At 44.8% G+C, this 25,565-nt stretch overlaps 1 protein-coding gene across 2 annotated transcripts in view; it reads right to left on the bottom strand.

Moving 5' to 3' along the window:
* The window catches only part of LOC125524450 (serine carboxypeptidase II-2), a 78,712-nt gene extending 55,636 nt beyond the window's left edge, over positions 1-23,076 (bottom strand). Inside the window, exons 1-10 of one of the 2 annotated variants that reach the window (XM_048689505.1) lie at positions 22,679-23,071; positions 21,975-22,082; positions 20,949-21,044; positions 20,741-20,833; positions 20,542-20,627; positions 14,751-15,017; positions 14,174-14,307; positions 13,492-13,587; positions 13,020-13,128; positions 12,126-12,561 (exon numbers count right to left, since the gene is read on the bottom strand). In XM_048689505.1, coding sequence (XP_048545462.1) covers positions 12,397-12,561; positions 13,020-13,128; positions 13,492-13,587; positions 14,174-14,307; positions 14,751-15,017; positions 20,542-20,627; positions 20,741-20,833; positions 20,949-21,044; positions 21,975-22,082; positions 22,679-22,949 — 1,425 coding nt within the window. In that variant the 5' untranslated portion in view covers positions 22,950-23,071 and the 3' untranslated portion in view covers positions 12,126-12,396. Of the gene's footprint in view, positions 1-12,125; positions 12,562-13,019; positions 13,129-13,491; positions 13,588-14,173; positions 14,308-14,750; positions 15,018-20,541; positions 20,628-20,740; positions 20,834-20,948; positions 21,045-21,974; positions 22,083-22,678 lie in introns of those variants that run through there. The other variant, XM_048689506.1, reaches the window with a different exon arrangement.
* Between the last annotated feature and the right edge of the window lie 2,489 nt (positions 23,077-25,565).

The raw sequence follows: 25,565 nt of genomic DNA on the forward strand, positions 1-25,565 counted from the left end.
GTCTGCCATCTTCTTAAGAGCATGAGACTTGATTAATTGCTCTTTAACTGGCTTCTACGGATCCTCCTCTGGAGGTAGGGTGAAATTTGCCTTCAGCTCAGTCCAAAGATCATCTTTCTGCATATCATTGACATAAGACACCTCAGGGTCTTCGTTCTTAGGCTTACACCATTGCTGGATGCTGATCGGGATCTTGTCCCTAACAAGAACCCCGCACTAAGCAGCAAATGATTCCTTTGTCCGGATGGGTTCAATCGGCATGCCATCACGCGCGATTGCTGTGATCTCAAACCTTTCATTTGAGCACAACTTTTTCTTTAGGCCTCATCTCTTTACCGAAGTTGTGCTCGATCCAGAGGGCTAGAAAAAAGAAGAATTAGACAAGAGTTAATTAATATGTGTACATACCAAAACAATGAATGCATCAATTAGCTAGTCATCACAGGCTTAACTAATATATTTACCTGGCCAGACTCTGTTCGGTCACCGGAGCCGTCACCACGGGCTCCTTCTTGCACCAGCATTGGGTCACCGGAGCCATCATAATCATGTCTTTCCTCCTCCATTCTTCGATCACCGTAGCCTGCTTCTTCTTCACCCTGTTCTGCTTCCAGACCATCATTGTCGTTAAGACGACATGACATCACCTCCGGCTAAGATTATGTCCCCCAACACCTGTTCTTGTTCCTCATCTCGTCCGAACTCCATTGTTTCTGCAAATATTACAACATGGCAATTATTACACAAACATGACAGCATGTGGATATATTAGTGGCAAACGTAGACCTAGCTTATTCCGGGTTTGGGGTGGCCTCGGCAACGCTTCAAGGGTATGGGTGCGGCGGGAGGGGGTAGGAGACCGACATCGTTTTTTCTAGGGTTTGGGTGTCCTCAAGAGTTTTGGTCGAGCGAGAGGGCCGGGGGTGCTCCCATGGTATAAGTTATCGTGGTCGAAGTTACCCGGGAGGGGGTTATATCGACAACTACGACATACATACATGGGAAAATAATGTTATCGGGGAGGGGGTAGGTCGAAGCCCCCCCCCCTCGTGTTGAAGTTATCGGGACACGGGATATATCGACAACGACATATCCGATAAAAAATAAGAAGACGAAGAAGAAATAAAAAGAGGAGAAGAAGATATTAATAGAGGAGAAGATTGAAAAAAAAAAGAAGAAAAAAAAGAGGAGTAGAAGAAAGAAATAGAGGAGAAGAATAGAAAATAGAATATTCTATTTTCTCTTCTTCTCCTCTATTCCTTTCTTCTTCTCCTCTATTCCTTTCTTCTTCTCCTCTTCTTTTTCTTCTTTTTTCTTCTTCTTATTTATTTTTCCTCTTCTTCCTCTCCTCTTCTTCTCCTTTCTTCCTCTTCTTATTTTCCTTTTTCCTCTCATTCTCTTTCTTCTTCTTCCTTTCCTAGCTAGATATATAAAACTTTTCTAAAAATGTAACTTTTGCATACATACATGGGAAAATAATATTATCGGGAAGGGGGTAGGTCGAACCCCCCCCCCTCGTGTTGAAGTTATCGGGACACGGGGTATGTCGACGACGACAGACCCGATAAAACATAAGAAAACGAAGAAGATATAAAAAGAGGAGAAGAAGAAAGGAATAGAGGAGAAGATCGAAGAAAAAAAGAAGAAAAAATTCTATTTTTTTCTTCTTCTCCTCTATTCCTTTCTTCTTCTCCTCTTCTTTTTCTTCTTTTTTCCTCTTCTTATTTATTTCTCCTCTTCTTCCTCGCCTCTTCTTCTCCTTTCTTCCTCTTCTTATTTTCCTTTTTCCTCTACTACTTTTTCTTCTTCTTCCTTCTTTCTAGCTAGATATATAAAACTTTTCTAAAAATGTAACTTTTGCATATATAAAACTTTTTCTTCTTCTTCCTTCTTCCTTCTCTTCCTTCTTCCTAAATATATAAAACTTTTCTAAAAATGAAACTAACCTAAAATTAATGTACTAAATCAGAGAACATTAATGTATTTTTAAAACACCATGCATATTACAATTGAAAAAATACATACACACGTACAAAAACATGTAAAAATACATACATACATATATGAACATACATAAGAAATACATATATCTAAAAAAATACATACATATATATGAAAATCTAAAAACATCTAAAAACATGTAAAAAATAGCATATAACTAAAAAGCACGACGGCGGCGGCGGGGCCGGCAGGGGCGAGCGGCGGGCCGCGTCGGGGCGAGCAGGGGCGCGGGGAGTGGCGGCAGCGACGTCAGGGCAGAGGGCAGTGGCGACGGTGAGGATGCGGGCGACGGTGACGGTGAGTGACGGCGACGGCGCGGGCGACAGCGACGACGAGGGCGGCGGACGGCGTCGGGGCAGCCTGGCGGCGTCGGGGCGGCAACTGCGAGATGACAAGTGAAATTTTCACTTGTGTTTGCTTATATACCAAAGCCTTTAGTCCCGGTTGGTGCCACCAACCGGTACCAATGCCCACCTTTAGTCACCAACCGGGACCAAATGTCATTTTCGGCAGCCCAAAGGGCGGCAAACAAAGACCTTTGGTCCCGGTTGGTGCCACCAACCGGGGCCAAAGGCCTTGCGCTGCCCGCGGCCAAAAGTTTAGTCCCACCTCGCTAGTTGAGAGGGGCTCGGAGTGGTTTATAAGCCCAACTGCGGCTGCCCTCTCGAGCTCCTCTCAAATTCAGGCTTACGGGCCTAATCTCACACTATGCTGTTTGTGGGCCTATTGGGCCTTCTGCGGGCTTGAATCCTGGCCTAGGTTGGGTTTCTAGTCGTATTCAGTCCGTGGTGGCCCAATAAGTGGCGGGTTTTTTTTGGTTTTTTTCATTTTTTTTTGTTTTTTGAATTATTTATTTTCTTTTATTTCTTGCTTTATTTTTAAATTCTTTTTGCTTTTAGGTCAAAAAAATTATAAACTTTCTGTTAGTGCCATTAGTTTTCAAATTTGAATAGTTAAAATTTGAATTCTTTGAAATTTATGTGAATCACAAGTTTGTGATTAACTTTACTATAAAAATAGTTTTTTTTCATTTTTTTTTGTTTTTTGCATTATTTATTTTCTTTTGTTTTTTGGTTTTTTTAATTCTTTTTTCTTTTAGGTCAGCAAAATTATAAACTTTCTGTTAGTGCCATTAGTTTTAGAAAAATTATAGACTTTCTGTTAGTGCCATTAGTTTTCAAATTTGAATAGTTAAAATTTGAATTCTTTGAAATTTGTGTGAATCACAAGTTTGTGATTAACTTTACTATAAAATACTTATAAACTTATTGTTTGTGAATCACAAGTTTTCAAATTTTGTTTCTACTTACAAACTTATTGTTTATAAATTTGTGTGAATCACAAGTTTGTGAATCACAAGTTTTCAAATTTTGTTTCTACTTACAACAAAATACTTATTGTTTTTATTTTTATTTATTTTATTAAAGTTTATTTTCAAATTTTGTTTATACTTTCTGTTAGTGACATTAGTTTTCAAATTTGAATAGTTAAAATTTGAATAATGGTATTACGAGGGCCGAACCGTAAGACATTAAAGCATTTCAAATGAACTCTAAAAAATGTGAAAGTTGGCATGGTATCATAATTTCACCCACATAGCATGTGCATGTACAAAACGGACAATGGTATCATACTCGTCTGTTACAAAGTTGGCATGGTATCATCATAACAGTTGCGGGAGAAAGTCTTCACTTTTTCTTCGCTTGTGTCATTTGCTTATTGCATCGTAACCATGGATAATCTTCATCGTTTATCAGGATGCTTGGGTCAGCCTTGACTTTGAAGGGAGGAATTTCATGAAACTTTTCATAATCTTCAGACATGTCTGTCTTGCCCTCCACTCCCACGATGTCCCTTTTTCCTGAAAGAACTATGTGGCGCTTTAGCTCATCGTATGATGTATTCGCTTCCTTATCTTTTCTTTTTCTCGGTTTGGTAGACATGTCCTTCACATAGATAACCTGTGCCACATCATTGGCTAGGACGAACGGTTCTTCAGTGTACCCAAGATTTTTTAGATCCACTGTTGTCATTCCGTACTGTGGGTCTACCTGTACCCCGCCTCCTGACAGATTGACCCATTTACACTTAAACAAAGGGACCTTAAAATCATGTCCGTAGTCAAGTTCCCATATGTCCACTATGTAACCATAATATGTGTCCTTTCCCCTCTCGGTTGCTGCATCAAAGCGGACACCGCTGTTTTGGTTGGTGCTCTTTTGATCTTGGGCGATCGTGTAAAATGTATTCCCATTTATCTCGTATCCTTTGTAAGTCAATACAGTCAAAGATGATCCCCTGGACAACAAGTACAGCTCATCACAAACAGTGTTGTCACCTCTGAGACGTGTTTCCAACCAACTGCTGAAAGTCCTGATGTGTTCACATGTAATCCAGTCGTTGCACTGCTCCGGGTGTTTGGAGCGCAGACTATTCTTGTGTTCATCGACATACGGGGTCACCAAGGTAGAGTTCTGTAGAACTGTGTAGTGTGCTTGAGACCAAGAATATCCGTCCCTGCATATTATTGTGTCCCCTCCTAGCGTGCCTTTTCCAGTCAGTCTCCCCTCATACCACGATTTAGGGAGACCTATCTTCTTAAGGCCAGGAATGAAGTCAACACAAAACCCAATGACATCCTCTGTTTGATGGCCCATGGAGATGCTTCCTTCTGTCCTAGCGCGATTACGGACATATTTCTTTAGGACTCCCATGAACCTCTCAAAGGGGAACATATTGTGTAGAAATACGGGCCCCAGAATGACAATCTCGTCGACTAGATGAACTAGGACGCGCGTCATGATATTGAAGAAGGATGGTGGGAACACCAGCTCGAAACTGACAAGACATGCGCCACATCACTCCTTAGCCTTGGTACGGTTTCTGGATCGATCACCTTCTGAGAGATTGCATTGAGGAATGCACATAGCTTCACAATGGCTAATCGGACGTTTTCCAGTAGAAGCCCCCTCAATGCAACCGGAAGCAGTTGCGTCATAATCACGTGGCAGTCATGAGACTTTAAGTTCTGGAACTTTTTCTCTGGCATATTTATTATTCCCTTTATATTCGACGAGAAGCCAGTCGTGACCTTCATACTGAGCAGGCATTCAAAGAAGATTTCTTTCTCTTCTTTCGTAAGAGCGTAGCTGGCAGGACCTTCATACTGCTTCGGAGGCATGCCGTCTTTTTCGTGCAAACGTTGCAGGTCCTCCCGTGCCTCAGGTGTATCTTTTGTCTTCCCATACACGCCCAAGAAGCCTAGCAGGTTCACGCAAAGGTTCTTCGTCATGTGCATCACGTCAATTGAAGAGCGGACCTCTAGGTCTTTCCAGTAGGGTAGGTCCCAAAATATAGATTTCTTCTTCCACATGGGTGCGTGTCCCTCAGCATCATTCAGAACAGCTAGTCCGCCGGGACCCTTTCCAAAGATTACGTGTAAATCATTGACCATAGCAAGTACGTGATCACCGGTACGCATGGCGGGCTTCTTCCGGTGATCTGCCTCGCCTTTGAAATGATTGCCTTTCTTTCGACATTGATGGTTGGTCGGAAGAAATCGACGATGGCCCAGGTACACATTCTTCCTGCATTTGTCCAGGTATATACTTTCAGTTTCTTCTAAACAGTGCGTGCATGCATGGTATCCCTTGTTTGTCTGTCCTGAAAGGTTACTGAGAGCGGGTCAATCGTTGATGGTTACAAACAGCAACGCGTGCAGATTAAATTCCTCCTGTTTGTGCCCATCCCACATACGTACACCATTTCCATTCCACAACTGTAAAAGTTCTTCAACTAATGGCCTTAGGAACACATCAATGTCGTTGTCGGGTGGCTTAGGGCCTTGGATGAGAATTGGCATCATAATGAACTTCCGCTTCATGCACATCCAAGGAGGAAGGTTATACATACATAGAGTCACGGGCCAGGTGCTGTGATTGCTGCTCTGCTCCCCGAAAGGATTAATGCCATCCGCGCTTAAACCAAACCATACGTTCCTTGGGTCACTTGCAAACTCAGGCCAGTACTTTCTCTTGATTTTTCTCCACTGCGACCCGTCAGCGGGTGCTCTCAACTTCCCGTCTTTCTTACGGTCCTCACTGCGCCATCGCATCAACTTGGCATGCTCTTCGTTTCTGAACAGACGTTTCAACCATGGTATTATAGGAGCATACCACATCACCTTCACAGGAACCCTCTTCCTGGGGGGCTCGCCGTCAACATCACCAGGGTCATCTCGTCTGATCTTATACCGCAATGCACCGCATACTGGGCATGCGTTCAGATCCTTGTTCGCACCGCGGTAGAGGATGCAGTCATTAGGGCATGCATGTATCTTCTGCACCTCCAATCCTAGAGGGCATACGACCTTCTTTGTTGCGTATGTACTGTCGAGCAATTCATTATCCTTTGGAAGCTTCTTCTTCAATATTTTCAGTAGCTTCTCAAATCCTTTGTCAGGCACAACATTCTCTGCCTTCCACTGCAGCAATTCCAGTACGGTACCGAGCTTTGTGTTGCCATCTTCGCAATTGGGGTACAACCCTTTTTTATGATCCTCTAACATGCGATCGAACTTCAGCTTCTCCTTTTGACTTTCACATTGCGTCCTTGCATCGACAATGACCCGGCGGAGATCATCATCATCGGGCACATCGTCTGGTTCCTCATGATTTTCAGCAGCTTCCCCCGTTGCAGCATCATTGGGCACATCGTCTGGTTCCTCTTGATCTTCAGCAGCTTCCCCCATTGCAGCATCACCGCATTCAGGGGCACATAGTTGTCATCGTCCTCTGCCTCTTCGTCGTCTTCCATCATAACCCCTATTTCTCCATGCCTCATCCAAACATTATAGTGTAGCATGAAACCATTGTAAAGAAGGTGGGTGTGAAGGATTTTCCGGTCAGAGTAAGACTTCGTATTCCCACATTTAGGGCATGGACAACACATAAAACCATTCTGCTTGTTTGCCTCAGCCACTTCGAGAAAATCATGCACGCCCTTAATGTACTTGGAGGTGTGTCTGTCACCGTACATCCATTGCCGGTTCATCTGCATGCATTATATATAATTAAGTGTGTCAAAAACCATTACAGAACATCATGAATAGATAATTAAGTGACCAAATTAATAGAAGTTCATCATCACACTAAAACCAAAGTACATACATAGTTCTCATCTAACAACATATAGCTCTCCGGAGCATCTAATTAATTAAACCATACATTGAAACTATGTAAAACATTTCAATGCGAAAACAAATGCGATCATAATCGCAACCAAGGTAACAATTGATCCAACGGCATAATGATACCAAGCCTCGGTATGAATGGCATATTTTCTAATCTTTCTCATCTTCAACCGCATTGCATCCATCTTGATCTTGTGATCATCGACGACATCCGCAACATGCAACTCCAATATCATCTTCTCCTCCTCAATTTTTTTCCTTCAAGTAATTGTTTTCTTCTTCAACTAAATTTAACCTCTCGACAATAGGGTCGGTTGGAATTTCTGGTTCAACTACCTCCTACATAAATAAAATCTATGTCACGTTGGTCGGCATAATTGTCATAAACAATAAATGAACCAAATAGTTATAAAAAGATAATATATACCACATCCGAATCATAGCCAGGACGAGGGCCGACGGGGGAGGATACCAAAACCATCGCACTATATAATAACAAGCAATAATAAAAGTAAGAAAATTAGACAAGTATCTATCTAAAGTAAGAATTTTTTTCTTTCAGAAAGAAGATAAGAACAAGAGGCTCACCACGGTGGTGCCGGCGATGAGATCGGCGCGGGCGATCGACGGCGGTGAAGACGGGAATGGGACGTGACGGGCCGCTAAACCTAGACAAATCTCGAGGAAAATGGAGCTTTGAGGTCGAGCTTCGAGAGGAGAAAGCTTAACTAGTGTGGCTTGGGCATTTCATCGAACACCTCATGTGCATAGGAGGTGAGCTAGAGCACCACAAAGCCCTCCCCTCGCCGGCCAGAGAAAAACAGAGCACTGGAGTGCTCTGCTTGCGGGCGAGGGGTATATATAGGCACCTCATTGGTCCCGGTTCGTGGCATGAACCGGGACTAAAGGGAAGCATGTGGTCCCGGTTCAAGCCACCAACCGGGACCAATGGTGGTGGGCCAGGAGCGAGGCCCATTGGTCCCGGTTCGTCCCACCAACCAGGACCAAAGGGGCCAGACGAACCGGGACCAATGCCCCCACGAGGCCCGGCAGGCCCCTGGCCTCACGAATCGGGACCAATGCCCCCATGGGTCCCGGTTCTGGACTGAACCGGGACTAATGGGCTGACCCGGCCCAAACCAAAGCCCTCTTTTCTACTAGTGCCTTGACACTTGTCAATGCAGGAGCTTGATGAGATCTGTCGTGGGGGCCATTGGATACTCCCAAGATACACAGTATTACCTTCAGTATCAGATGGTATGTACAAATGTTTACTTTTATCTCTTAGATATTCTAGATAGGCAAGTATTAGGTCCTTGGACCATGTAGGCATAACAATTAGGAATATCATATGAATGGGTCATGTGCCACATACTTCCTGATTCTCATTTATCGAATTTAATCCCTATAGGTACTGATTCGTTTTGTGCATTGAGATGATAACATACATAGTGTGTTGCGCTAACCATGCTTGGATAAAAAGAGTTTTCAAGGTGTCAGATCAATAGCCAGGGCTTGCTGCTCTCTTGATGTCAAAGTAGCAATCTAAATAAGCCGCTTGTTTATTTATCACATGTTATGCTCCGTTGAAGTGTTAGGTTTGTTTAACATTCGATAAGTGGTTATCTTAGATCAGACTGATTAGGTCCCTAGTTAGCAATAACCAGAATTGATGTTTGATTGACTATCATCTGTGTGTGCGTGTTGACTTTTGAGCACTTCTTCACCGTTTATTTTCCTATCTTTTCAGGAATGTACCATGCCAGTGTATGTTTGAGATGCCCTGATTTTGAGATGAGCCTCACTGGTGGTCTTCGTCCTACCCCACATGAGGCGAAGTGCTCGGTAGCTGCCAATATGATATTGGAGCTTCACAAGAAGGCGGAAGAGTAAGAACAGTAGGGTACCTGATGCAAAATCACCTTGTTAAACTCCTGACTATGAGAAACTGCGGGTGGCTGGAACCAGTTGTTTAGTCATTATGACTTTGAATAAGACTTCTTGAGGAACCTAATTGTGTTGGTACCTTGTTGTTAGCTATTTTACCTTCCCGAGGTTGACTCCTTGTGTTGTTGTTGGTACTATGGTTCATAGTGGGGAGTAACTTAGACTAGTGTCATATGCATGACACTAGTCTAAGTTACTACCTTCATAATGCAAAGCAACATAATAGTAGTGTCATAGATGGCTTCATTTATTAGCTTGTAGACTCATCTTGTCTTGGGAAGCGCTATGTTACAGTAACATATTATGTTACCACCTCACATTAAATACTTGCCACATAAGCAAAAATTTCTTGAAGTGCACTATGTTACTAGCTAAGTTACTCCCACTATGACTAGCCTTAAGGTCGTGGTAAACCCCAAATTGTTATTTCAAAACTCTGATGCTTCAGTTGCGCTGACTATTTTATTATGGGACCCACACCAATGTGTACCGCGGGGCCATCAATGCTTGTGTGTGCTCGACATGGGCAACGACTTTATGGCAAACGGTGGCGTGTTTGACGAGGCCGCCACAGCCATCCGCGACACCTCCCGTTTGTGGAGGTGATCGGCAAGCCGGGATGGTACTTCGCCAATCGAGACGGCCTTTGCGCTCATGGTGCGCGTCATCGGGAAGCACACGACCGGCAAGGTACATGAGTACTGGATCGACGATGGACTCTACGGCTCCCTCAGAGCAAGTATAATAGTACCCAGTCAGCAGGCTATAAGAACTTCCACGTCATCGAAATCATAGCTGGAAGAGAGAGAGAAAAGAGAAAAGAAGCAAGCGGGCGCTTCAGTTATCGCCGGCTAGAGCGCTGGAAACAAGAAATCCAACCCACATGCAGCCTGCATGCAGCCGGGTGAGCTAGCGCTTCATTCATTCCCGCCAATCAGCATGCGTCTCCTTCCCTCCTTTCACATGCACGCATTAAGTATTGATAGCTAGTTTACTGTCGATCTAATATACTAGCAGGCTATTACGAAGGCTACAAGTGACATGGCGTACATATATAGCCGGCAGCAGGCTTTCTTATTAACCATGCTCTCAACTGCGTCCTCATGGACGACTACGTGCCCCGCCCGAGGCCGCTCGCCACCCCACGCGCTGGCCAGGAGACGTACACATCGACTGTGTTCAGGCCGACGTGTGACTCACTCGACACGGTGGTGACGCGGTACCGGCTGCCGGAGATACGCGTGGGGACTGGCTCGTGTTCTGTGACATGGGCCCCTGCTCCATCGGCTCTGGCTCCGGCTCCCATTTTCAATGGCTTCTCCATGTCCGATATTACGACATTCTCAGAAGCATAAGAGTTGCTTGTAGTGAAGTACGTGTCCCCTCCAAATGTAAGGGCTCACATTCGTTTGACAGCCGATGGATTACAAAAAATATATAATTGTAGATAAAGGAGGAAATGGCATGATCCGAATAAAACAAACTAAGACCTAAAGACACTGATCAAGCTTAGCATCATACACAAATCCATATAGCTTTGAGTTATTAAGGTGAAAACAGCACAATCTGAAGAAAAAAAACAATTAATTGTTCACAAACCCAACTAATAGACAAAAATTACAGTATATTTCTCTTCCTCTCACATTTTTCAGACGCAAGCCCATGAAAAGTTATCAAGTAGTACTAAGCTTGAGGACGGAGGGAGTATAAAAGGAAACAGTCAACATGTATGTTATTAACCAGCGCCAAGCTCATTGTGAATAATACACAGATCCATTCTCACAGCGTGGCAAATTGGCAAGTGCACATAATATAAAACTTAAAAACATGTATATATATTTGTACAAAACAAATCGGTATTTTTCAAAACTTTTATATTTGGATTATAAGATGTTTTGGACATTTCAATATGGACTATATATGGATTAAAATGAGTGAACAAATACAATAAAACACATCTATATACATCTGATTCAAAAAAAAAGTTCGAACAACTTATAATAGTGAATGGATGAAGTAGTAATCATTTGAGCGAAAGAGAAACCAAACAGACTCGAGAGCAGAAAGGTTGCACAAGCTGAAGAAATTATCTTAAAATGATTAAAGGTAAGCAAATCGTCCCCTCTGAAATCAAACGAACAAAAAGTAACAATATTGCTGACTGGGGTGTTGTATTCCGTCGTATGATAATGGAATCTCGGTTTAAACCTCTTCCAGAGGGGGAAAATATATATTCAGGAGTCTGGTCATAAATGGAATCACAGAAGCAAGAAATCTAAATGGCAAACACATGAGGGAGAAATAAGATAGACAGACTATCATACTACGGAGGCAATATTTTGCAGATATGGGAATGGATTAGGTTACATTAAGGCTTGACCAGAGTTGAGACCAAGGTTCCAAGTTTAAGCCATGGGAAGTGTGTCTATATGAGAGATATACCTCAGCCTGATAATTCAGTATCCTAGATTGGATCACCTCTTATCTTGTGCTGCTCATAGATGAGCGTCAGTTGACAACTCCAGCCATTTGGTATGTTAAGGCGTCGATATCTAACAGCTACGAACAGTATCTGCATTCGGATCCCATTGAAGTTACTTTCACCAGCTGCTCCATGTGCAGTTATTCCACTGACAGTTTTGGCCATTTTGCACTCTGTATAGACTGAACTGGTGCAAGGAATTTGCAGGTCGGATAACCGTGGATAGTTTAACACAGTTCATCAGATAACCCCTGGTTCCCAAAAACATGAAGACTAATGTTGCAACGGATGCAGCCTGCACAGATGCAAGACAGCAAGAGTACTCCTGCTATCCGTTCTGTATGCTACTCCCTCCGTTCGGAAATACTCATCATCAAAATGGATAAAAGGAGATGTATCTAGATGTATTTTAGTTCTAGATACATCTTCTTTCTTTTATCCATTTTGATGACAAGTATTTTCAGACGGAGGGAGTACATACTAGTGCTTGCTATAAATGGCGTATAAGACGGACGATGAAATTCGATTCATCTTTATCCTTAATTTCAGATTAATTTAACAGGCAGTGCTGTAGTGTCAATTAATGGCAGGAAAACTGTTCCACAGTTCTGTTCCCTGTCTTAGGGGATTGGTTGGCGCCAATAGCACTTACAAATGACAACAGCTATGGCCATCCTTATATTGTGAAAGTTCTGCATGGAACTTAAACTACTGAACTGCCTTGGTGAGCTGGAATCGTGTGGTGCTGGTCGTGTCTCAAACCAAATGTATCATATTACATATCGCTGCGTAGATCAGACAGCACAGGCATTGGGCTCCCGGCCAAGAATGATTTGATGAGCGTAAGAGCCTGCTTGGGACGATGAAGAGGAACCTCGTGACCTGCACCCCTTACTGTCACAAAGTTGAGACCCTTGTACCCTTGGGTCCAGCCACCAACCTGTTTAAACACGGAACAGTTCAGAAGCTAGGAACAGAATGGAAGACGAATATCCTAAATAGCTAAACATACTGGAGCAAGTAGCAAAACAATAAAGGAGAACACAAAGGTTGCACTATAAAGGCACATAGAACACAACCTATACTAGTTGAAAAGGGAACAAAAGTACTACGATTCATGTATATAGCAAGTTACCGCCATGGCAGGCTGGAAATCAAAATGAAAGCATATCATGCCTGCGATGGCCTCCGGGTATCACATATAGATTGCGAGACTTCTCTACTTACAGTAATACGTCAGTAAACTATAAGGACAGAGGTTCCACATAGACACATAACCAAGTCCAAAACATATGATGGTCTGAGGATGTACAAATTATGCACACAAAAAACCCACAAAGCTTCAGGGTACTGAACATTCATGGAATCATGGGCGTTTTGATCAAGAACAAGCCTTACCTCGCCATCATCATCATACCAAGCATGCCACGGGATCACTGTTGGAAGCTTGAGGGCATCAATGCTGTATCTAGTTGATGTTACTGGAATTACTGCATCTGTGTCTCCACTGGACAAAGTAAAGAAAAGATTAAAACAGAATATACTTATATATCATATCATTTATACAAGCCATTCTTACATGATGTTTGAAGTACACAGAGTGGGAAAAGTGACAAAGGCTTTAGCAGCATCTTATGGTAGGTCAAAATTACAAACCATGCTAAATGTGAACAGAGACTGACAAAAATTAATTGACATTGAACTAGGTTGTACACAAGCATCCTATAAACCCACTTTTCCACGGTGACAATATGTTACAGTTTTAGGGAAATAAACTAACGAATCCTAAGGCTACGGCATAGAGCATAGTTTAGTACAGAGCCATCTTTGAGTGCCTGAGTGGGTAAAGCTTCAGAGAGTAAGGAATAACCTGAACATCCATATACGAAGCCCATATTGAATAAGTTCATGATAGATATGCAGTACAGATCTTTCACAGTCCTTCCAGTTGGTGTTAATAACTTCACTGAAAGAATATCAGTAATACCAACATGTTAAAAGAGTAAACAAGAACGGGAAACATGTTAGCGGATCTGCTTATCGGAATTACATGTCACTGGCATTTCACGTTTTCCAGTTACAGTTACTAAGATTAACCTCTAGGTGTCGTCTCTTAGCATGTTTTTAATTAAAATTTGATCACCACATAAATTTAAAGACATGTGAACATTGATTGCTAAAGATAATACTGAGAGATAACTGATGATATGCTAAATATAATACTGAGAGATAATAGCTGATGGTACAACATATTTATTGTCATCTCTATATGGCGGAAGGGAAAGAGAATGTTGCCTTCTCAACCACTATACACGCCCTTAATACTAAGCATAAACATGACAATATAAATTTTTAAAGTCTAATCATAATTTTATAGGATAAGAATTCAGCGAACAACCCTACATTATGGAGCGTGGAATCAAAGTAATTACTGATCATTTGTGGGGAAAAACGATTTTCCCACAAACTTATGATAGCAATGCAATGGACAAACTTACATCGTAAGGATGGTGAAATCAATTCAATAGGTAAAAAGCTGCTCCATACATTACCTGCAGGTCTCCCACTTAGATTTGCCAATGACCGGATTAACATGAAGTACCTTCTGCACCTCATGCAGATTGAAATATACGATTGAATGTTGTTCAGTGCATGGATCATATTGCTCTCCCATTTTTCCAACAGACTGTCAAAACACATCATGATATGAATCACATGTACTCAAAACGTGTGAATTCATTTAGCATTAGAAAACTTATTTTATGAGCAATAAGTGTGCGTCACATGATATGAAATGTGGTAAGTATTTCTTGTTCATGGTTCTGTACTTCTGTTGATGAATTTGGTGACAAGGTCCCTTGTCTTCAAAAAAAAATGAAACATGGTATGCACTTATGGACAGTAGTACAGATCAAGGCAACATTCCCCCACTTAGTTCATACAAGTTGATATTCACGCCAAAGCGCAAAACTCTTAAGATTCTTTCTTTAAAAAATTGGTGTACAAAACTTAGCAACTCCTCAGGTAGGAAGGCATGGATGAGTAAATTATATAACAATTAAATTATCAGGTAAAATGGCACACTGTTTGTTTAACATGACTTTGAGTTGCAGGAGCCTCAAAACGTACCCGAAGCCTTTTCACCACTTTGTTCCTTGAGGAGGCAAAAGATGAATGACAAGTAGGTGTGAAGATGCTATATGAATCAATGTTCCCAGCTTCAGTGCTAGCAATGTCAAGAATCTTATCGCACTGTGGAGATGAATGCACAAAGGACTCGAAATCACAGAAAATGTTCAGTAGCTTGTATGTTTGATCAGAAATCAAGCCAGTGGTCCACATATATTGAAATATTCCATAGTGGTCATGGAAATCATCAGTCAGGGCATTTCCCACCTGTAAGAAATGACATTAGATACAAAAAAAGAGTTGAGTGTGTTAGGAATAAGCAACTTGTATTCCCATGAGGCCATAGGCCGATATATATATACATGTACAGGTATGGAACATATGCAGGAAACCCCTCATACAACGGGATAAATACAAAGGGGTACATGACTTATATTATAACTCTAACACCCCCCCTCAAACTCATGGTGGATGAACAACACTGAGTTTGGAGAGATAAAAGCCATGTTGTGCTCTAGTCTGAGCCTTCGTCAGGAAATCCGCCAACTGTAACTCGGAAGGCACATACTGAAGAGCAATAACCTGATCCTGCACAGCAGCACGCACATAGAAAGCATCAACACCAATATGCTTGGTGAGCTCATGCTTCACAGGATCGCGTGCAATGCTGATAGCACCTGTACTGTAAGATAAAAGCAGAGTCGGTGTAGTGACAGAAACACCAAAATCCTGAAGTAACCACCGTAACCAAGTCACCTCTGCCGTCAAAAGAGCCATTGCTCGCAACTCAGCCTCGGCACTCGAACGGGAAACTGCAAGCTGTTTCTTCGTCTTCCAGGCAATGAGAGAACCACCAAGAAAAACACAGTAAGCAGAAAGTGAACGGCGATCAGAAGGATCACTAGCCCACGTAGCATCCGAATAGGCCTGGAGCTGGAAAGAACTGGAGCGAGGAAAGAATAGACGGTGAGAGATCGTGCCTCGAAGATATCGAAGAACACGAAGGAGATGACTATAGTGAACCGAGGTGGGGGCAGAGACAAACTGACTCAGTATATGAACCGGATAAGAGATGTCCAGACGAGTGACAGCTAGATAGACAAGACTGCCAACAAGATGACGATAACGCGTCGGGTCAGGGAGAGGATCACCATCAGTAGCACGGAGGTGAACATTGAGCTCCATAGGAGTCTCAACAACGCGCTCATCAGTAAGAGCAGCACGAGCAAGAAGATCCTGGATATACTTTTCCTGGGATATAAAAAAGCCATCAGAGGTAGAAGAGACTTCAATCCCAAGAAAATAGCGAAGAGGTCCAAGATCAGACATAAGAAACTGCTCACTAAGACGGGCCTTTACAAAGGCAATATACTCGGGGTCATCCCCGTGATGATCATGTCATCAACATAAAGAAGAAGAAGAGTCCGACCACGAGGAGAAAGGTGAATAAACAATGCTGGATCATGAGCACTTGCTAAAAAACCAGCAGCAGTGATCACAGAGGCAAAGCGCTCAAACCAGGCGCGGGGGGCTTGCTTAAGGCCATAGAGAGAGCGACGAAGACGACATACCATGCCATCAGGAACAGAATACCCAGGTGGTGGCTGCATGTACACCTCCTCACGCAGCTCACCATTAAGAAAGGCATTCTTAACATCAAGCTGAGATATAGACCAGTGGCGTGCAGAGGCAACGGCAAGAAGTGTACGAACAGTGGTCATATGAGCCACAGGAGCAAAAGTCTCGTCATAATCACGACCATGCTCCTGCTGAAAACCACGAGCCACAAGACGAGCTTTGTGACGCTCAAGAGAACCATCGGAGCGAGTCTTAACCTTGTAGACCCACTTACAAGTGATCGGACGGACTCTGGGAGGAAGAGAAACAAGATCCCAGGTACCAGTGCGTTCAAGAGCAGCAATCTCCTCTACCATCGCAAACTGCCATTCAGGATGAACAACAGCCTGACGGTAAGAAGTCGGCTCAAGAACAGCAGCACCAGCGGTGGGAAAGCCAAAGCGATCAACAGGCGGACGAGGACGAGAACGCAAGCCATAAGTAGGCTGAGAGGAAGATGACGACCCATCCACAGAGGCATCAACTGGTCGTGGACGACGAGTGTAATGCTGAGGAAAAGATGGAATAATAGAAGGAGGAATCGGCAAGGTAGAATCAGGGGGTGGCGACGAAGAAGTCACCGGAGACAAAGGTGTAGAATCGGGTGACAGGCTGGGAGAGGAGACCGGGGAGAAAATCACCGGAGATGAAGGTGGAGAACCCGGTGACATGCTAGGCGAGGAGACCGGGGAGGATGGTGGCTGCAAATCAACTAGATGTGGAGAAGGAGAGGAAGTGGAACGGAGAGGTACAGTCTCGGCGGGAGTGATAGGTGAGTCAGGAAAAGTGAGGAAAGAGATATCCTGCACTGAAAAAGTCGAGGAAGATGGGCGTGGGTAGAAGGGACGAGACTCTTCAAAAGTCACATCTCGAGAGATACGCATCCGACGACCAATAGGATCCCAACAACGATAGCCCTTATGCTCATCACTGTAGCCTAAAAAGACACACTCAACAGACTGAGCGGTCAGTTTGGTGCGTTCACGAGGGGCAAGAAGAACATAGCAAACACAACCAAACGAGCGAAGCATCGAATAATCGGGAGAACGATCAAAAAGTCGCTCGAAAGGAACACCACCCTGTACAGCAGCGGAAGGCTGTATATTGATAAGATAGGTGGATGTGGAGACGGCCTCAGCCCAAAAATGAGGCAGGAGAGAGGCAGCAATCATCAATGCACGAGCCGTCTCAAGTAGATGTCGATGCTTTCGCTCAGCCACACCATTCTGAGCATGAGCACCAGGACAAGAGAATTGAGAGAGAGTCCCGTGCTCAGCAAGAACACCACGCAACATCTTAGAGATATACTCGCCGGCGGAGTCAGCACGAAAAATACGTATGGGTGAAGAGAACTGAGTATGAACCATGGCAGCAAAACGCTTATAAATAGACAACACCTCAGAACGAGAAGTCATGAAATAAAGCCATGTGTAACGAGAGAAATCATCTATGAAAATAATATAGTATTTATGACCACCTTTCGAAGCGAAAGGGGCCGGACCCCATACATCAGAATGGACTAAATCGAAAGGACGCTTAGACACTGACTCACTATGTGAATATGGTAACTGAATCTGCTTGCCAAGACGACAACCCTGACACTCTAAAGAGACATCTCCTGAGACAGACCCCAGAAGGCCTTGACGAACTAAAGAAGACAACCGAGAACCACACAGATGACCAAGTCGATGATGCCACTGCTGGAAGGACCCAGTGACGGAGGCGACAGAAGCGGAACAACTGGCGATGGTGGTGGCAGCAGAAGGAACATGAAGCCAGTCCAACTCCCAAAGACCCTGAGAGTCACGGCAGCGAGGGCCAGCCCCAACCAGAGTGTGCGTGTGACGGTCCTGGACAGAACAAGAGTCAACGTCGAGGATGACGCGACAACCAGAATCCGTAAGTTGACCAGCAGAAAACAAATTCATGGTAAGTCGAGGAACATGAGCAACATCAGGAACAGAATAAGTAGTAGTAAGATTGCCTCTACTAGCAACAGAATGTGGAGTGCCATCAGCAGTGAAGACATGAATAGGAGAATCCAGTGATCGAAGAGAGGACAAAGTGGAAGAATGAGAAGACATATGAAAAGAAGCTCCAGAGTCCAGAACCCATGGGGATGTACCTGACTGTGTAGAGGGTGATTGCTCAGTGCGGAAAGCATCAGTCACAAAACCGACAGTACCCGTCGAGGAAGAACCTGAAGCCGCGAGCAGACGCTTAAGTCTCAGAATATCCTGTTCAGTCAAAGCAATGGCTGAAGCTGTCGAGGTAGATGACGAAGTCCCTGAAGATGATGATCGAGCCTTGCGCAGGTGTTTCTTCTTCGTGTAGCACTGAGACTCAAGATGACCATCATTGTTGCAATAGGCGCAATGTGGACGGGGGCGACCTGAGCCTCCAGAAGGAGTGGGCAAGAGCGGCGGAGCACTTGAGCGAGAAGGGGTCGATGGAGCAGGTGGCGGAGGAGCACGAGTAGCGAGCACAGAGGGAACCTCCAGCAAACCAGCACCACGTAAGCGAGTCTCCTCAGCACGAATCTCAAAAAGCGCCTCCATGAGAGAAATACGACCACGAGCAAACAACTGAGCACGCCGGGGCTCAAACTCCTTACGGAGCCGAGACAGGAACTCATAGACGCGATGAAACTCCAAATTGGCCTGGACAGCCTAGCAACAGGGGCAGGTACGACACCCAGCACTACGGAGAGAATCAAGCTGGCGCCAGATAGCAGAACTCTGTGCATAGAAGTCATCAACAGTAGAGTCACCCTGCTGAAGAGCATGCTCCTGACGGATCACAGAGAGGTATAAGGCATCACCAGAGGGCTGATAGCGCTCACGAAGACGGGTCCACATCTCAAAGACAGTAGAAAGACCCAGAAATTCAGAAGCAAACTGAGGCAGAACACTAGCAGTGAGAACAGCTGCAGCACGAGCATCATCATCAAGCCACTGGGTGTAAGCAGACAGAGCACCATGATACAACTGAAGAGCCTCCTCATAAGCCAAAACCCTCTCATCATAAGCACGATCAGCAGCCTCATCAGCAACCTTAGCCGCATCCTTGGCGGCCTGATTAGCATCCGTAGGAAGAACCGATGGAGTTGGCGGAGTAGGGGCCACCGGAGGAACTGGACGTGGCGGACAGCAGACCTCGCTAGAAAGAACACCCCAAAGACGGATGCCACGCATGTGAATGCGCATGAAGCCAGTGAACTCGGTGTAGTTAGTACCATCAAAGATCACCGGACAGCGAGGGACAGCAACATAACCCGATGCAGCAGACATTTTTTTTTAGATCCGACGAGAACGACCAGATCGGGATCAGGCGCTGGCTACTGGAGCAGCGGAAGCCGGCTGGAGAGGGATCAAGAGCGCCGGCGAGACGAGCCCCCTGGGACGAGCTCCCTGGGCGCCTGCGGGACGGGCGGCTGGGTGACTCCCGATCGGGACGGGTCGGCAGCCGAGCTCCCTGGGCGCCTGCGGGACGGGCGGCTTGGATGACTCCCGATCGGGACAGGCCGGCAGCAGAAGCCCTGCGAGCGGCCGGCTAGAGAGGAGAGCGGGGCTCCTGCGGACGAGCCCCCTGCTTCGATCGAGAGACGGAGAGGAGATCGAGCGGATTGCTTCGATCGAACAGACGGATCAAACGCACGAGTTGCAGCGTGCAAAAAATTGACCTAGCTCTAATACCATGTTAGGAATAAGCAACTTGTATTCCCATGAGGCCATAGGCCGATATATATATATACATGTACAGGTATGGAACATATGCAGGAAACCCCTCATACAACGGGATAAATACAAAGGGGTACATGACTTATATTATAACTCTAACAGAGTGAACTTACTGATTATCTGATTGTTGTCCCTAGAAATTTTATAACGCAATCAACGAAAACATAGTAAGATACAAAAGCATAAACGAAATAATCAAGTCAAAAGGCAAGCTACAAGGTAGTTGAGGAAACGCTATTGGACTTAGTTGAGAATCATTTCATTATGTGTCGTAGGTCATTGGTAAGGGCAGTGGTATGCAACAAGCCGACAACAGAACACCGAAGGCATTTTAGTCCAAGGCCCGACAGCAGAAATATAGTTCTATCTAAACAATAAAAAGAAAATATGTGATGGAATTCAATAATCAAAATGCAGAAGTACCAAAGCCATACCATATAACCCTTGAGATTGATTGTTTTGTCTCCAGTGGCCTCGTGGTGCCTCTTTATGGCTTGAGCCAACTGAGGAACGTAGTGTCCTAACCAAACCAGAGTCATAAATAAGTTTCAGAAACTTTCCATAAGGGAAAAGGAAAGAAAGAAGCAGTAGACTGCATATGAAGAAACAAAAGCCTGTAAAGATTCTACAGACCAGCATAACTCTCTCCAGTTAAATAAAATTCACGCTCCTTGTATTGAGGAAATCGTTCAAGCCACTTTGTTAGGAACACCAACGAATCCTTGGCTACAATATATTGAGAATAAAAATGAGTGAAATCCAACAATAATATATCATTATTTTGGAGGATGTGAATTTCATGTAAACCAAATGATAGACATAGTGAATGGGGTTGCAGTACCAGTCCTCTCATCCCCATTGCTTAAAATATCAGCAGAGGTGTTTGAATATGAATAACCAACGCCAACAGGTGAATCAATGAACAAGATATTTGCAACTGCAAATATAAGAAACTGTTAAAATACATATCTTCCAAACCAAGCTGGGGTGCAAGGAACAGCACACTCAGAAGTTTAGCAAAAGAAAATGGGAACTGATATGAAACAAAAAAAGGGTTGTAAGACTGAAAACTAAGGCTGTACTCCAATATGCGTGTAAGTAGCAGTTCAAGAATCCAATTCATCAAAACTAAAATACTACTAAACAAAGGCAAGCAGTCGACTTTTGTGCACTCAGTCAGTGGTGAAGGTGAGCATCCGATGGCAAAATGTATAAGGTACTTGTTTTGCACAAGTGTGGTACATTCAAGCTTTGTCAAATTAGATCTGGCACTTTCCATCCACCAGTTGATCAAATTTCATAGCCAATTGCAAGCAATGATTTGTGCCAAGAAAGCTGAGCTTCCAGTTTAATAACCAATCAGTTTTCAGTACTCTAGCAAAATACGGGGCAGACTCAGGAGTCGGTTCTCTAGCTTTCAATTCTTTAGAAGAAAAAAAAACATATTTTCCATGAATGACTACAACACAGCTAAACCTCAATTTATAATACAGAAAACATGGGAAAGCTCTTTCAGAACTTAATTGCAATGATGATACATATGGGCTATGGGCAAAAGTGAAGCACTCCACTTATCACAAATGTTGTGATCCATTACCAAGCCTCTTGTTGCTTTTAGCAATAAAAAACTATTGTTAGAGTTGATTAATTTGGGAACTTCTGGTCAAAATATTTACTAAGGGCCTTGTTCTCGATAAAAGAGGAAGAACGAAGGGTTCCCTGTTAAGAGAAAAAGGCTTGATATTACTGCTAACATCTACATTTTTAGAAACAAGAAACGGAAGGGTTGGAACAAGAATGTAGCAGCATCTAAATTTGAATTAAGAATATTCATCAAGAATATAAATTTGCTTCTGTTGAATGGTACCTTGGTTCCAAGAGTAAGGATTCATATGCACACCCTTTCCGTCGGCATTGACATGGAAAGGACCCACTTCTTCCCCGAGACCAAAAGCGATTGATGAGCAACCAGGCCCTGACAAATGAAACGCAGTAAGCCACCATTATACTCTCAGTCTATTTACAGTCTTGTTAAAAAATGAACTTGATGAACGAAGTAGAAGTCAACATCCCAGATAGATTTATGAATACGTGCACAAAACTTCACAATCATTTGATGCCAAGTAAGTTGACATTCCTCATGGAAAATTTTATTAGGTCATCTTCCAGATGACAGGCTTGATGACCGGATTGGATAGGCACGTAGTACATATGAACTTAAAGATTCTAGCCGCTTGTAAAGCAATACCACAAACAGTTGTTCAGTGGCCAGATACCAATCCTAGATGTATCACAGTTCACAGACTACACAAACCTTTGTAATAGCAGTTTCATACTTTGGCAAGGCAGCGTTCCTAAAAGAACACCATCATGCCAGTAAGCCAGCTGAGGGTGCAACGCATCCATGATCCATCCAACAACATACAGATGTTCAGGTATCCACCACTACCTAGTGCTAGCACTGTAGCAGTAGCAGTAACCTCAGCCGTAGAAACCAAACAGATTATTACGATATTCTAATTAGGAGCGGATCGCAGAAGGAATGGGCGGCGGCGGTAAGGGGAGTAGTACCTCCGTTGAGCCAGAGCACGAGCGGCTTGGAGGCCGGGTCGTGCGCGGCCTCGAAGAACCAGTAGAAGAGCGCGGCGCCGCGCTCCTCGCTGACGGTGACGTAGCCCGCGTAGTGCGCGAAGCTGGCGTTGAACGCCTGCCCCGGCACCCGCGGCACCCGGTCCCGCTCCTGCTCCGCCCGCCAAGACTCCCCGTTCCCCGTCGACGACGCGGAGACGGCCGCGACGAGGACGAGGAGCAGAACGGCCAGGGGCCCGGAGGCGCCCGACATCGCGGGCTGGTGGCGACGGCGGCGGCGGCGCCGGAGTGAGTGTAGCTGTGCAGGCTGTGGGTCTCGCGCGGGCGGCGACGTGGGGACTGGTGGTTGGCTTGGGTCAAGAACCAAAGCAGTGGTTAATAGTGGTGAGTGGTGTGGTGCGGGTGTGGGGTCACCGTCGCGTGCACCTGGTGCACGCCGTGGCAGCGAAGAGGCCAATATCTCACGCAACGAATAATCGTACGGGTATATTTCCGGTAGAGACGGAGTAACGTATGCAAGTCAAGTACATGGTCCGTGGGGTCAGACCTGCTTGCATGAAAGAAACCCTAGCCGCCGCCAAAAGAGGATAATCTTTCAGCGCCGTCCTCCGGCGGCTTTCCTCCGCCGGCGACCTCAGTCGTCGATGGTGAGGGGGTCGCCGGATCCACGCGCGTGGATCATTTTTACTCCCTTGTAGTCTAGATTTTTAGGTTGTTCATCGTCTTGGTTTCGGCGGTGATGATGACAGCCCTGAATAAAGATTCTTCGGATTCTTGTCTGACGAGGCCATCGGTCCAATGGTTGGAGATGGATTTGGAAATCAGTCTGTTCAAGTAAGGATGGTGTGGCGGCGGCGGCATCCTTGTGCTGAACTTGTGTCGTCGGGCTCCACCATTGCGACAGCGTTTGCTCCAGCATCGGCGCAGAGTTTGGGAGATAGTCCAGGAGCGGATGCAGATTGTGGTATGCATCGACATCATCTAGAAGACAGAACGTGTGCTGGGCTCGTGGTTTGTGGATGGCAGGTATGGTTTCCTCATTCGATGTCTTAGTCGTGGTGGGGTGTCGGATCTGGAGTTCGATGACGTGTTTGAGGTGTTGCCCCGGTCTGATTCGTTCAACGGAAATGGCTTCACTTTTGGTACGTAAAGCTGCATATAAGCGCCGCGTCGAGCTCGGATGAGGCGATTGTGACACTCTCGATTCAATCATACACTAATCATACATACAAATGTGTACGATCAAGATTAAGGACTCACGGGAAGATATCACAACACAACTCTAGACACAAAATAAATAATACAATCTTTATATTACAAGCCATGGGCCTCGAGGGCTCGAATACATAAGCTCAAATACACAAGAGTCAGCGGAAGCAACAATATCTGAGTACAAACATAAGTTAGACAAGTTTGCCTTAAGAAGGCTAGCGCAAAAGCACATCGATCGAAAAGGCAAGGCCTTCTGCCTGGGAGCCTCCTAACTAATCCAGGTCATCAGCGGCCGTCATGTAGTAGTAGGCACCCTCGGAGGAGTAGTAGTAGTCATCAGTGGGGTCGTCTGGCTCCTGGGATCCGTCATCTGGTCGCAACAATCGGGTATGGGAGAAAAAGAGGTAGCAAAGCAACTGTGAGTACTCATCCAAAGTAGTCGCAAGACTTACATCAGATCTAAACTAAGTATGCATCTGTATCAAAGAAATGGGTTGTATCTGTGGACTAAACTACAGAATGCCAGAAAAGAAGGGGAAAGCCTAGCCTATCGAAGACTAGCATCTTCAAGCGTCTTGCAGCATCAGAAGAGATAAGAGTGGCATAAAGTAAAGTAGTAGTAGTGTGATCAACCTCGGCCAGAGATCCTTTCTCGACTCCCTACGAGAAAGCAATCCCAGAGCCATACTATTCAATTATCACCTCAAGTATCTAGTTCTAGTTGAATCGATCGGGATACAACTCTAAGTGTCCGTTACCATACGACAGGCTATCGATAGATGTTTTCTTCCCTGCAGGGGTGCACCAACTTACCCACCACGCTCGATTAACTCCGGCCGGACACACTTTCCTCGGTCATGCCCGGCCTCGGCCAAACAATACGCCGCAACCCGACCTAGGCTTAATAGAGAGGTCAGCACGTCGGACTAAACCTATGCCCCCAGGGGTCTTGGGCCATCGCCCCGGGAACTCCTGCACGTTGCGTGGGCGGCCGGTGAGCAGACCTAACTACCTCCTTAAAAAGGCAGGTGCTTACGCAGTCCAACCCGGCGCGCGCCGCTCAGTCGCATGACGTCTATTATGCTTCGGCTGATGCATACGACGCAGAACACCCATACTATGCCCACATGATGGCTAGTGCTATCAGGCCAGAGACCCCTCGGATCAAATATCCAAACCGTTAGTGTGTTGGTAGTGCGGTCACGAGTAGAGACTCACGAAAGATGTGACCACGTCGCCCCGTCTCGAGTACTTGCGGCAAGGGTTAAGAATGCCCGGCCACGCCACGTAAGTATCTCGCGGGCACCTTCTAGGTCAACCCAACTCCACATCACTCGCAATTAAGCTCGCGCGGGTACCCCTCAGGGTCGACCCGTCTTTAGTAACATGATTCAGTGTGAAGTCATAGTAACCATAGTAACTGTGAGTCTTGAAGGAAATATGCCCTAGAGGCAATAATAAAGTTATTATTTATTTCCTTATATCATGATAAATGCTTATTATTCATGCTAGAATTGTATTAACCAAAAACTTAGTACATGTGTGAATACATTGACAAACAGAGTGTCACTAGTTTGCCTCTACTTGACTAGCTCGTTGAATCAATGATGGTTATGTTTCCTAACCATAGACATGAGTTATCATTTGATTGGCGGGA

This window comes from Triticum urartu, chromosome 7 (assembly GCF_003073215.2).
Source record: "Triticum urartu cultivar G1812 chromosome 7, Tu2.1, whole genome shotgun sequence".
Classification (NCBI taxonomy): domain Eukaryota; kingdom Viridiplantae; phylum Streptophyta; class Magnoliopsida; order Poales; family Poaceae; genus Triticum; species Triticum urartu.